This window comes from Brassica rapa, chromosome A04 (genome assembly GCF_000309985.2).
Source record: "Brassica rapa cultivar Chiifu-401-42 chromosome A04, CAAS_Brap_v3.01, whole genome shotgun sequence".
NCBI classification, from domain to species: domain Eukaryota; kingdom Viridiplantae; phylum Streptophyta; class Magnoliopsida; order Brassicales; family Brassicaceae; genus Brassica; species Brassica rapa.
The window spans coordinates 6,243,949-6,257,701 of NC_024798.2; the positions used below are offsets into that span (position 1 = coordinate 6,243,949).

At 38.1% G+C, this 13,753-nt stretch overlaps 1 protein-coding gene and 1 non-coding gene across 2 annotated transcripts; both read left to right on the forward strand.

The window, feature by feature from the left end:
- The first annotated feature begins 2,490 nt into the window (after positions 1–2,490).
- On the forward strand, positions 2,491–2,596 carry LOC117133859. Its single transcript, XR_004457900.1, has one exon. It is a non-coding gene; the product is annotated as a small nucleolar RNA R71 (small nucleolar RNA).
- A 1,197-nt stretch (positions 2,597–3,793) lies between these two features.
- Positions 3,794–9,461, forward strand: LOC103863687 (probable serine/threonine-protein kinase PBL24). The gene is made up of 5 exons (XM_009141438.3): positions 3,794–5,685; positions 5,855–6,045; positions 6,154–6,343; positions 6,470–6,870; positions 6,981–9,461. Exons 1-5 carry the CDS (start codon positions 5,592–5,594, stop codon positions 7,257–7,259), a joined length of 1,155 nt encoding a protein of 384 aa, XP_009139686.1. The 5' UTR covers positions 3,794–5,591; the 3' UTR covers positions 7,260–9,461.
- Positions 9,462–13,753: the final 4,292 nt, after the last annotated feature.

The window sequence follows — 13,753 nt, forward strand, 5'->3', positions numbered from 1 at the left end:
ATGCAACATTTTCAGATCAAGCATTGTCGTTCCCGATACTCTCAACATTATGCACATGTGCACATGTAAGACTTTCCGAAGAAGGCCTCACTCATCAAACAATGAAAGCTTAAAAGGAGGGAAAAGTTTTGGGAGTGGTCTACCACTAGAGTTTGTCAAAATAAGATTGGCATAAAGGATGTGACAACTCAAGTGTGTATAGCCATGACTCAGTACACAAGGGACCATGAGCAAGAAGCATTAAGTTCGTTCAGTTCAAATAAGGTTGTAGTTGGCTTCAAAGACTGAGTTTCAGCAATCAACAAGTTTCAGGAAGAGTTTTCAATGCTCGAAACATACAAGTCTTTTTGAGAGGTGCAAAAGCTACTCAGGTGCAACGTAGTGTTCTTTACAAGGCATTTAAAATCATTGCTTCCAATGCAAGTGAATGCAACCTATATGCTCTAGACTCTCCTACAAATGCAAATGATGGAAACTAAATGATTGATTTTTTTTAATATGCAAATAGGTATGCAATGCATGACTCAATGAAACAACATCAAAGCAAACATGATCAAATACTTGGTACCTCCCCCAAACTTGAGTTACACAGTCTCTGTGTTGTCAAGTAGAGAGAGAGATACCGAAAATAAGACTAATATGCAAAAATAAAATGGTATATAGAGGGGAGTGTGGTGGGTTACCTTCTATGGGGAATGAGTAGAGGGAGATGCTCCCTCCTCGTCGTCCTCAGGTGGTAACTCTTCAAGGTGCTCATCAGCAGGAGTGTCCATCTCTTCAATGTAGAAGGCTTGCCCGAACACAGTTGGTTTCCTCATTTTCCTCTTGATGTCAAAGTGGAGGATGTTCTCTTTACCCAAATGGAGATCAATCGTGCCTTCCTTCACATAAACAATAGCTCCTGCTGTAGCTAAGAATGGTCTTCCTAGAATCAATGGGTCTTGAGCCTCCTCACCCATCTCAAGCACCACAAAATCTGTAGGTATCTCATACCTTCCAATCTTCACAGGGAGGTCCTCTAAGATGCCCACAGGGTACCTCACTGGACGATCAGCTAACACCAGAGAGAGTCTACACTTCTTCTACTGAGTGAATCCAAGCTTCTTTGCAACAAACAAAGGCATCAAGCTGACACTAGCTCCCAAATCGCAAAGACATTTCTCAAATACCATAGGTCTAAGAGCACAAGGCAGTGTGAAGCATCCTGGATCCTCTAACTTCTCTGGAACATCAAGCCTCTGGATGATGGCACTGCACTCATGGGTAAGAATCATCATGCCTTCCATCTCCTTCTTCTTTGCAGCTACAACATCTTTCAGGAACTTGCTGTATTGAGGAATCAACATGAAAGCATCAATGATGGGCATTGCAACCTGAGCTTCACTCATTTGCTTCTCAAACAGAGCCTTGTACTTCTCTAGCAGCTGCCTCTTGAATCTATTTGGGAATGGAAGCTTGGGTTCATAGGGAGGAGGAACAAAAGAACTTTCACTTGCTGGAGTAACAACTTCACCATCTTGTATTGTTTTCTTCTCTTCTCCAACCTTTCTTTTACCTTTAGCTTCCATAATATTCTCCAAAATCTCATCATTGGTCTTCTCATCAACAATTACCACATCATCATCTAAGTTGATGGCCACCTCCTCACCTAGTTTCTCAGTATCCTTGGTGAGGGTTCTAGGAGGTAACTGCTTACCACTCCTAAGGGTGATAGCTTTGGCCTCCTTGGAATTTTGGTCAGATTTTCCAGGTAGAGATCCTTGCTGGCGATTCTGGTGAGTGTTCATGGAAGCAAACTGATTCTCTAAATTCTTGACTGTAGAAGCAAGGTGTGAGAATTTGTTGTTGAGCTCATTATAGCTCCCATCAATCTTGGAATGAAGGTTCTTCAACTCATAACCAACATGCTTCTCACTTCTAGTCTGAGACTCCAAGATTTATTTCAGTAATGTATCAGTGCTGCTCTCTTGAGGAGCAGAGGAACCAGACGAGGGGTTTTGCTGAGGCTGATAGCTGCCTTGCTGGTTGTTTCTTGGCGGATAAGCACTCTGTTGGTTGTTTGGATAGGATTTTTGTTGGTAGTTGTTGTACTGAAAGTTGGGCTCCTTTTTGTACCAGCTATCATTATTGTTAATGAAACACAACTCCTCTTGATCTTCCAAACCCTCAACCTCATTGACAGCAAGTAGATCTTTCTGCTTGGAGTTACCAACAAACTTCAGCTGTTCTTGGGTGGCTTTTTCAGCAATGAGTAGGTCAATCTTGTCTTCCAAAGCTTTGATCTCTTTCCTCGTCTGCTTATCATCTGTTCTACTGCCTATGTCGTGGTCTCCACTGTAGACTGCATCGCTCTTTACCATGTTGTCAACCAGCTCTTCTACATCCTCCTCAGTTCTCCCCAAGAAGAACCCATTGCTAGCTGTATCTAGTCTGGCTCTTTACTTAGGAAGAGCACCACGGTATAATGTGCTCAGCAAGCTCTCCTTAGAGAAGCCATGGTGTGGGCATTGAGCTTGGTAGCCCTTGAATCTCTCCCAGGCTTCACTGAAGCCTTCCAAGTTCTTCTGTTGAAAGCTGGAAATCTCGTTTCCAGCTTAGCAGTTCTTGAAGTAGAGAAGAACTTCTCCAAGAATGCTTTCTTGCAGTCATCTCAAGTGGTGATAGAGTCGTTGGGTAGAAACTTCTTCCATTGACGTGCCTTATCCCCCAAAGAGAAAGGGAATAGCTTGAGCTTTAAGGCATCTTCAGACACACCATTGATTTTTGACAACCCACAGTAGCTGTCGAACCTGTCCAAGTGATCAAATGGATCCTCTAGAGCCAAGCCATGATACTTGTTGTTCTCGATCACGTTGAGAAGTCCTGATTTGATCTCAAAGTTGTTGGCTGCCACAGCGGGTGCTCGGATTTCCAATCTATGACCATGAATGTTGGGGCGGTCGTAAGTGCCAATGGGTCGAGCTGCTCGCTGTTGGTTTTGAGGTATGTCTCCCATATCAGTATCCAATCTCTGCAAGTGAGCCTGTTGCTCTTCTTCTCTTCTCTTTCTAGCACACTCTCTCTCTAAAGCTCTGATGTCTGCAGCTCTTGGAACTAGGTTTGATGGATCCCTGCTCCTCAAGTTCATACACCTGTAGATTAAAGGGAGGTGAAGAAAGAGAATCAGTAACAAAAGAAAATAAAAATGACTTAGTCTCAAGCAAGTGACTAAATCTCAATGTTTAAATCTAATCAGAATTTGGCAACGGCGCCAATTTGATGTTAGGAGTTTTCAAGGCTCCTAAGACAAATGTTGTAGTATAAATGATTGTCGAACCAGTTCTGAGGGATATCAAAGCACCAAGAATGCAAGTACCCACTTAATTTAATTGTAACCAATGATTTAGATGAGTTTTAAACTACTACTAATACTAGAAAGCAATAAGAGAATGATACTTTCTTGACTAAGGGAAAAGAGAACTCATGGGCATAGGGATTAGACCTTGGGTGATCAAGTATCGAACTAAGGATGGCAAATGATCAATCAAACTATCAACCTTAAGCCTAGACACAATTCTAAGCAAGCTCTATGTCTAGATGAATGCTCATTTGATAACATATCTCAAACATCAAATGTCTTTGGTTGAATAATATGAAAGCAATCATTACTAACAAGTCTATTAGCTATCTTAGCATCTTTAACAACAAATGTCTTTGGCAAAGTATACTAAAAGCCTAGGAGAGTTGTCTCAGGCGTTTCATCAAACACCTTTCGGGTTGGAAATGCCTATTGATCAACTTTTAAGTGGCCAACTCATAAGATGCATTATGAATACTCTACTAGCAAGGAACAAGAATGATCTACACTAAAACATCCTAGAACTAACCTAATCACCCTTGATCTCCCTAACCCATGAATTCAAAAGGTGATTACTCACTAATCTCCATGATTCTTCTTAAACCCATATTGGATTTCAAATTAATCATGTAGAGAAATAGATAAGAGATCAACAAGAACACAAGATGAAATCAATGCAATCTAAATCAAAAGAAGTTTTTTACTAGTTCTTCTCTAGAAAAGAGATTATTTGCCTTCCATGGCTTACAAAAGTATTTAACTTAGGTTTAGAAAGTGTAAAACATCAAAACAAATGACCAAAAGGCCCCTGAAATAACATCAAAATCGTCCAAGCAAAACACGCGGAGTGACCTAGCATAGTCGCTCCAGGAGGTCGCTCCCGACGCGTTTCTTCGTGTCTCGCCCCGTCAAAACGCGAGCTACTTGAACTGGTCGCTCTGGCTGGGAGTGACTTGAGCTAGTCGCTCTGGCTGGTTGCTCTGGCTGGGAGCGACCTCGGTAGGTCGCTCCAGGATGCTCGAACAGGGTGGATATGTCTCTAGTAAATTGGTCATAACTCCTTCATTACATCTTCAAATGACTTGAAACCACTTCCATTAGAAAGCTAACTCAAATTGCTGTGTCTTCACAAAATCTTAGCAACAGAAGATTTCTCTAAAGGCTCCATCCATGCTCATCTTTCACCCCCCTTTTGGATCACAATGCTCCCAAACATCTCAAATCACTCCATGGCACACTTCAGCACCTAATAAGGACAATGAATGCAAAATGCGACCTAGACATGGCTAAATCCTAATCTATATGATAAAAATGCTCATAGATGAATGGATAAAACAATGCAAATATGCAAGATATCAATCTTTTACGTACAATCACTACCAAATATCTAGAATTAGTTTTAGGATCCACATAGTCTCAAAATAAATCATAGCTATAACATGTTTTTACCGGTGTCACTTGCTTAACCTTCGTTCCAAGGAATATACATTAAATTATACATATTTATTTTGGTTATTCAGCCCAGTTTTTGTATTTGTGTTCTTATTATACGCTCCAAGTGTATGAAATTAACAGATTAGGAGAAATGAAATATGTGTTTACTGTTTTCATGCACCAACGAGGTAGAATAGGCTTGTTTGATTCTCATGAAACATTCAAAATCTAAGTTAGCAGCAGTTCTGATCTCCACAGCTAATAAAGCCAACTTTTTTGTAGTTGGTCGAATTATTTATTGCATCTGTCAGATGTCTTTCAGAAAATACGTAAAAAAAAAGAACACGAAAAATCTAAAAGGAGATGTCAACAAATTCGGATCTGGTAAAAACAATCATAATTTATTTTTGGAAAATCCCACCAAAGATTTTCTGTTTTATTAACTTCTACAACCAAGGGAAGGTACAAGGCGGTTTTATAACGGAAAACAGCCTTCTCACATCGTGTCCTGAGGTTGTCTTTGTCGTTCTTGCTTCATCATAAAAACAATTTTCCTTCTTAAAATCATCTAATAACGAAACCCAATCTACCAAAATCTGCAGAACTAAATAAACGAGAGGATTAATAACCTGTTTCAAGTATTGAAGGTTCTTGTCTTACTTTATGCTTTTCTTGTAAAACCCATCAGCAGCAAGCGAGATATACCCCAAGGATAGTTACGCAATGGAACAATGGAAGTTTATAGGAATAAACTAGTGATCCTCTGACCTCTGGAAAACTACAAAACAAAGAATTAGCTTAGGTTTTAAACTTTGTAGAAATGAGTTGTTTCTTGGGGTCAACCACGAACAGCAAAAGTAGGGAGAATGAAGGCTCATCCATGGTTGCTGGTTATGAACAACAGAACCCTCAGTGTAAGCTCTCTTCATAAAAATGCCCCTTAATGAGTCCGCTCGTTTCGTGGTTTCTTTTTGTCTTCTTTATTTTTAAAGATTGGTTCCAAGTCTTTAAAATGAAAGAGTTCAAAAATGATTACAAAAGCTCATTCAGGTTCACTTTATAATTTTCTAAATCTGTTAACAGGGAATGATAGGGGACAAATAACTTCATGGGAATCAGTGGCAATTAGCAAAGAATCACCAATCAATATTGAGGCAAAGAGTTACACATTCCGTGAATTAGCGGCTGCTACAAATAGTTTCAAGCAAGAGTTCTTAATTGGAGAAGGAGGGTTCGGGAGAGTTTACAAAGGGAAGCTGGAGAAAACAGGACAGGTAAAAAAACAGAAACTAAGAAACAGAGAGCTGTTTTATTAACAAAGGAACTTTGTCTGAAGAAACAAAGACAAGAGTCTCTTATTCATTGTTGATTGTTGAATTTAGGTGGTGGCTGTGAAGCAACTTGATCGAAATAGATTACAAGGGAACAGAGAGTTTCTGCTAGAGATCTCTGCGTTAAGTACTCTTAATCATCCCAATCTTGTTGATCTTATTGGATATTGCGTTGATGGAGACCAAAGACTTCTTGTTTATGAGTTTATGCCTCTTGGTTCCCTTGAAGATCATCTTCTCGGTATGTTCTTGTCAATCCCTTAACCGTTTTATTTTGTTTGCTGTATATATTGAAATCGGACTGAACCTGCGATTAAGGTATTACATCTGAAACTTATATGTATAACCGACTGGCTTTATGATCTAGTTAAACCAGATGCTGCACCGGGACAACAACCATTGGATTGGAACACTCGGATAAGGATAGTCTTAGGAGCTGCAAAAGGGCTTGAGTATCTCCACGAAAAGGCAAACCCTCCGGTGATATATCGAGATTTTAAATCGTCGAATGTACTGCTCAACAGAGATTTCGAAGTAAAACTATCAGATTTTGGTTTGGCAAAACTTGGTTCGGTTGGTGACACACAAAATGCATCGTCCCGAGTTACGGGAACCTACGGTTATTGTGCTCCTGAGTATCAGAAAACCGGTCACCTTACGGTTAAATCTGATGTGTATAGTTTTGGAGTCGTGTTGTTGGAACTCATAACCGGTAAACGTGTTATTGACACAACGAGACCGAGTTATGAGCAAAACCTTATCACTTGGGTAACTCTCTTTTCACTTATACAGTTATACATACTTAACATTCATACAAACCTGACCGGTTGGCATTTCTTGAGGTTCATTTAACTTATGTATTTATAACCGTGGTTTAGGCACAACCGATTTTCAGAAAACCAAATAGATTCCCGGAGCTAGCTGATCCACTCCTTCGAGGCGAGTTCCCGGAAAAAAGTCTAAACCAAGCTATAGCAGTAGCGGCAATGTGTCTGCATGAAGAACCAATAGTTCGACCATTAATCAGCGATGTCGTTACCGCCTTAAGTTTTATGAGTACAGAAACCGATTCATCATCTGGTTTCACGGGTAGCGTCCTAAAATTTCAACCTTCGTCTGGTAAAATTCAAACAGTGGAGGACCTGCTTCAATATTAGTCACCTCCAAGACAAAGAGATGTGAACTTGCTACTATAAAGACTTTTACAAAACGTTTCGAAACTTATTTATTTTCTTTCTTTTCATTTATTTATTTATTTATATAAATAATACTGTATAGTTAAATATTCACGCCATGTTTTTTTTTGGCCGTTTAAGCCATGATATATATAGAGTTTTACCAAAATAAATTAAAATTGAATATTTTCCCTTAGAATATGATATTTTGATGAAACGGTAAATAAAATGACACTATTTAATCTGATATTTTTTGAGACTAAAGACTCTTATATTATTCAAACAGGTGGTATGAAAATTTAAATCAGAATAGAAAAACAAACATAAAAAAATCTATATGAGCAGATCTTGCAGTTAGGACTGGACATTTTATCCGGACCCGAGGACCCGATCCGAAATCGACCCAAAAAATCCTGACCCAATCCATAATCAACCTGATCTTTTTACCCTAGTGGGTCTTGTTGTGAAAGACATGCGGGTCTTGTTGTGAAAGACCCGCGGATCAAAGAAAAACATTATTTGGAATGACTTTCACCGGTAAGGACGGCTGCTCTTTTTGAGTTGTTGTATCGGAAAGTCCAATGAATTCCCGTAAACAAACAGGGGAACTCTGATTCTCGTACAATCAACATTTTCTTGGACCGACCCGACCCGAACCCGAGACCCGAGTGGGGTACCCAAAAGTCTGAAACTTCTAGTATATATTAGGTATATATGGGTGTTTCAGTTTATTTTTGGTATAATGTGTATTTTTTTTCTAAGTTTCAAATCTTAGTTTTTGGGTATGGTTTTGGATTTCGGATAAAAATCTAGATTTTCAAAAATATAATTCGGATAATCAGATAAAATTTCGGATATTTTTCATGTCCTTGGATCAGATTTTAGACAAAATTTATCATATTTTTCGAGTATTTAAATATTTTTAGGTATTTTCTATGTGTTTTTAGGTATATTTTGGGGTTGGACCCGACATGACCCATCCGTAACCGAACTGAATCCGAATTGATAACCTCTAATTACCATATTGGGTCTAACTATCTAAAACCCGATCTGACCCGGACCCAAGAAGACCCGAACCGTTAATTTCAAATTACCATATTAGGTCCTAAACTTTTAGACCCGAAGGACCCGGACCCACAACGACCTGACCTAAACCCGACACGAAGACCCGAATGCCCAAGCCTACTTGCAGTTATAATAGCTAAAGAACCAGTGGATACATTTTTTCCCATGGTATGTAGGAAATAATGAATGATTAAAAAAATTGTTGTAGTGATCCTAAACTCTTTTAGTTCTTTAAAAAGGTTGGCCGTGCATGAATGTCCCATTCCTCGCAATAAAGTCCTTTCACTCTACCCAAAATGCTGATATGTTGAATATTGTAACATGCTTTTCCCTTGCCCATGATTCCCGCTCCGAGTGCAAATATGTTGCAGGCTGAGATTCAGACTACTCAAATGGTCTGACTGAGGTTCAAACAGATCGGACTGGACAAGAAGAACAGACGGACAGAGGGGCGGCTAGGCGGATGCGATGGAGAGAGGATCGACCGATTTGTACCTGAAACAAGAGAGAATGATTTTTTTTTTGAGTTCTTATGGATTTAAAATGAAGAACAGGAAGTAAACTAACTGAGAAATGAAGAACAGAAACAAATATGACTTTTTATGAATTTTTATTAAGAATGGCCGATCTAAATTACAAGATGCAAAATGAAACAAAACAAGAGAAAAATAGAGATGGCGGATGGATTCAAGTTGCTGAACGTGTCTCTCTCAACAAGAACAGGGGATGGAGATGGCATGAAGATGGAATCTGGCTTGCTGGACTGATGTCTCTCTCAAGCTGGATCGGTGGATGGAATGGAGCGAGGAATCGCCACAAGTTTGGTGATGAAAACTTGTTAAGATTCAAGGGTTCTTTCTAGCCGGCTTTACACACAAGTCTAGAGAGAAAATCTTTGCTGGGGCAAACTGACTCATATATTTCATGAACTAAAAAAAATACAAGGCTGCATATAGTGGGGATTAAATACCCGGCAGCTATTCCCTTCTAGGGGACTTCAAGCAAAAACGACATTGACTCTTTGGGACTCTAAATCGTGAAGGCTTAAACAGAATGGACCGACTCTACTTGGACTCTAAACAAAGGTTAAACAAATGGCCTTGAATTATTGGACTCAAAATAAATAAAAAGGACTTAACAATTTGCCCATAAGTTCTTAAATTGAAATTAAAATTACCAACACAAACCAGAAACAATAAACCGGTTAGGAATCATAAATGAAATCTTACATGCTTACCTTAAATGGAATGGGGCGGATTACTCAGAACTGGCTTGGATTGGAACAGTCTGAACCGAGATCACATGTGGAAATGGTTAGGCCGGTTCGGTTCTGAGCGAGTGATCTGAATTGAATTGGACCGGCTTAATCTTGAACCTCTATTGGACCGGCTTGATCTTGAATCTTCGATTGGATTATCTCTTCAATCAACAACTGGTTCTGGTCGGTTTGGACATCTTGATCAAGGATTTGTTGGACGGCTTAGAGAAGCCGAGTCTTATGGCCTTGGCTCCACTCCGAGTAGTCGGACAACGCCTAATCACGGGAACCTCTACTTGGATGGCCGCATCAAAAGAGGACACTCGTCTCCTTTGGTTCTTGTACCCATAAGCTGTAGTTGGCCTGATGTGTCCTTCCAAACCCATTCGTATCCACTATAATGTGATGTATCAGTCAATAACCATCAACCTTAAAAATATTATGTAATCATACTACTTGTGAAACTATTGGATGCAGTTGTTGCACCTCTATAATGGCTGGTGATTTTGCTGCAAACCAGCTTAACACTTTCCTTCCACATTTCCGATCAGATCCAGAGGATCTTTGTCGTTTCCTCCAAATAATTTGATTCCAAACTTTTGAGAGATACCACATTATCTACAGATAGGGATTTTATCTAACTCTAAAGTTTTTAATATAGTTCTCCCGCCACAAGAGATGATTTAAATTAGTATAAACATTCAAAACTCGAAAAGTATTCAGATGGGATGGTGTAGACGATAAATCCCATGCTTGTAAATCAGGTGAGCATTCAAAAATAGCATTAGATACATATTCATCTGCTTCCCCACATCTAGGACAATGGTTATCACAATGCATATGAAAACGCGTTAGGTTTCTTGTGACAGCTAAATATCATGTTGCAATATGCCATATAAAGTAGCACATCTTCTAAGGTGTTTTAAGTTTCCAAGAAAAGGCTTGAAACTTAGTGATATGGGGCTCTGAATATACAATCTCAGGTCCTCAATTTAGGATACTCCTAGATATATAGTATCCTGAATTGCCAATGTACTGACCTTTCTTCGTATAGCTCCATAAAAGGTATCTCAATGGGTGGATTGGCTTAAGAAAAAGCTCTGAATTAGCGGTATATCCTCCGGAAAAATTAAGTTCTCAAGGATCTCCAGATTCCATTCCGTTGGTTCACCCTGAATAAAATCACTAACGGTCATCTTCGAAATGACCATAACATTTGCTTGGGCCGGCCTCACAGGAATTGTCGGAATCCAAGGATCTTCTCAAGCTGTAACCTCATATCCATAGTGCACCTTTTGTCTAATTCCCAATGTCAATAACGGCCGTGCATCTGAAAGACTTGTCCATACGTAAGCCAGGATATATGTAGATCTTAGACTTAAAAGAAAACTAAGTCTTTAATAATTTTCACGCAGTACCCAAGCAAGGAGAGTCTCATGGATCCAACTTTCTTTTTTCTCGACATCAGCGACACCAAAAGCTAGAGGATAGTGGTGATGGTTTGGATCCTGCGCGTTGGCAATGATAAGAACACCGCCTTCCACAACCTTTAGAAAAGTTTCATCCATAGTGATGACTTTCCTCATGTATCAAAATATTTTAATGGAAGCTCCCTAATCAACAAATAAGTACTTAAATCTTTTTTCTCCATCCAATATCATACTCGTTTTTGTTCCGGGGTTCGACTTCTCTAACATATACAAAATATAAAATACATTCTTGTAACCTTCTTTTGGAGTACCCCGCATATCATGAACTGCTTTGTGCTTTCCTCTCAAAGATGTAGAATAAGACACTTCCACACCAGCTTTTCTTTTTACCAGACTGATGATAGTTTTAAGATCCAGGGTCTCCATTTTTTCAGGATAATCCTTCTGAATAACAACTGCAACTATTCGTGGGTTGTCTTTCCTTTTCTTTCCTGGAGCTGAATTTTCCATAGAGCATGTATGCATTTTCATGTATTTTCTAATAAAAAACACTTCAGAATTCCTAACCTTTATAGCTCTAACATAGCATTCACAAATGTCTTCCGCTCCTCGACATCTCACCACATATCGAGCCGTATCATAGTTCAAGAAAACAATCCCAAAGCAGTTCTTTGTTGATGTTCTATCATTGTTGATGTTCTATCAATTAAATATTTCACAGCTTCTTTACATAGAAATTCTCGACCGATCTCAATACCCATCTGGTCTTCCCATTCCTGTATCAGTCGAATTTCTTCAAAAACAAATGGAAGATCAACATATTTAGCACAACTACACACATGGCTACCCACATTCTCTTTGTTCACCACTTTTTCCACGTTCTCCACGTTCACCAAGCCAATACCCACATCTTGTTCATATGGAATTACAACATTTTCCCTTAGCTCTTGCACCTTGAGATGTTGTTCTGCTTTTTCGATGGCATTATATAAAATGACTACAACAGGATTGGCTTCAATTTTAGGTAATCCACTAGAAAGCTCACTATAATTCCCGCCATCTGAACTTGCTTTCTCAGTTCTTAAAAGTTTCTCAATTATGGGAACTTTCTTCACTTCCGTGATACCCTCTACATGCATAATACTTCTTCGTTGGTCTTTATCCACTGATGTTAGATAAATAAACACATCTTCATTATCCAAGATATATAATTGCCTCTTAGGTTTCACCACCAAAGGAATGTTTCTAAAATTCAGCCTCTTCTTGCATTGATCTATGGCCATCTTCTTGCATATCCTATCCAGCAACGCTGAATAAGTTATCTCCTCCAAATTCAGTCGATTGGAGTCCATTCGTAATCATCTCCGTATTCAAAGTATCCTTCATAATTAAAGTTTATGTTTGTAGAATAAGAATCCATCGTCTTTAGTACAAATTAAATGATAAAAATAAAATTATGCCAAGTTATGCATTTTTAACAATAGAGTTCTAGTAAGTTTTACATTTCCACCAATAAAGTTTTAGCAAGTTATTCCAGTTTCATATTTTTACAAAAAAAGTTATTCCAAATTATTTTTACCAATTAGGTTAGACATAGTTATACAGTTTTACGGTTACAATTTTACTCTGTTTTACATATTGTACGATTATAGTTTAACAAGGTTATACTAAGTTTCACTTGTACAACCATCTTCGTCCCATATGAAAACACCAAAACACTAAGCTGACACGATTTTTTTTATTCAGCCAGTGTATTAAAATAAATTCCTCGATGGATCCACTAAACGCAGTTCCCAAATTCTAAATTACTAACACATATATGATATAGATTTCAACCCCAATTAACAAACCCTATAATACAAGCCATAACTTGCCCAAATTTGAAGATTACACTTTTTATTCCTCACCAGTGGCTTCAATGTGGTGTTGGGTTTGAATTAAAATCTTCAGTCTGATTGCAAAGAATGGGAATGTCCAAAGAATGGGAATGTCCAAAGAATGGGGACGCCGATTTCAAACAATGGAGGCCGAGAGTCGGAATTGCCCCAGTTCGAAGAACCCAAATAATTTCTCGATCACGGGGAGAGAGAGAACGAAGAAAGAGAAGAAAGTGGGCCTGCATATGAATACCTCATTTGATTTGTTGAATTAAAATAACTAAAATGTTTCATTAAAGCACTAAACAGACATTTGTACCTCTAGAATTAATTAATCTAAATTTAGGATTTAGATTTGAGAAATTGAGTTTTAGAGAGAGTGGAAGTGTGCGATTAAATAAATGAATATTTAAAATAAAAAGTTTCAAAATAGTTTCAAAAAAAATATTTGGATTTTAAAATAGAATTCCAAAATATTGAAAATAATTAACAAATGAAAAGTTCAAATTGAAAACTTATTATTCAGAAATATAATATTTTTTAATTTACTTAGATAATTATTTATGTTTATATATTATAAAGTACATGTGTAATAGTTTTTTTATCTAATGAAACGTTTTTGTCATTTTTTTTCTTTGTGTGCTCTTTTGATATATAAAAAAAACTGTTTTTATTATGAGATTTGCCTATAATTTTATCAAATCTTAAATTTTTAAGTTTGGCTTATCCAGGGTGAAACTCACCTTTGACAACAATATACAAGTTTCGGTCACAGATTTGTTATCCTTCACAAAGTAAGAAATGAAATTTCTTAGGAGTTGAATACATTTCAGTGGATAATTATTT

Coding starts and splice junctions, on each gene's coding strand:
- LOC103863687 (XM_009141438.3), top strand. CDS start 5,592: ATGAGTTGTTTCTTGGGGTCAACCACGAACAGCAAAAGTAGGGAGAAT. Junction 5,686..5,854: donor TGAACAACAGAACCCTCAGT/GTAAGCTCTCTT, acceptor ATCTGTTAACAG/GGAATGATAGGGGACAAATA. Junction 6,871..6,980: donor AGCAAAACCTTATCACTTGG/GTAACTCTCTTT, acceptor ACCGTGGTTTAG/GCACAACCGATTTTCAGAAA.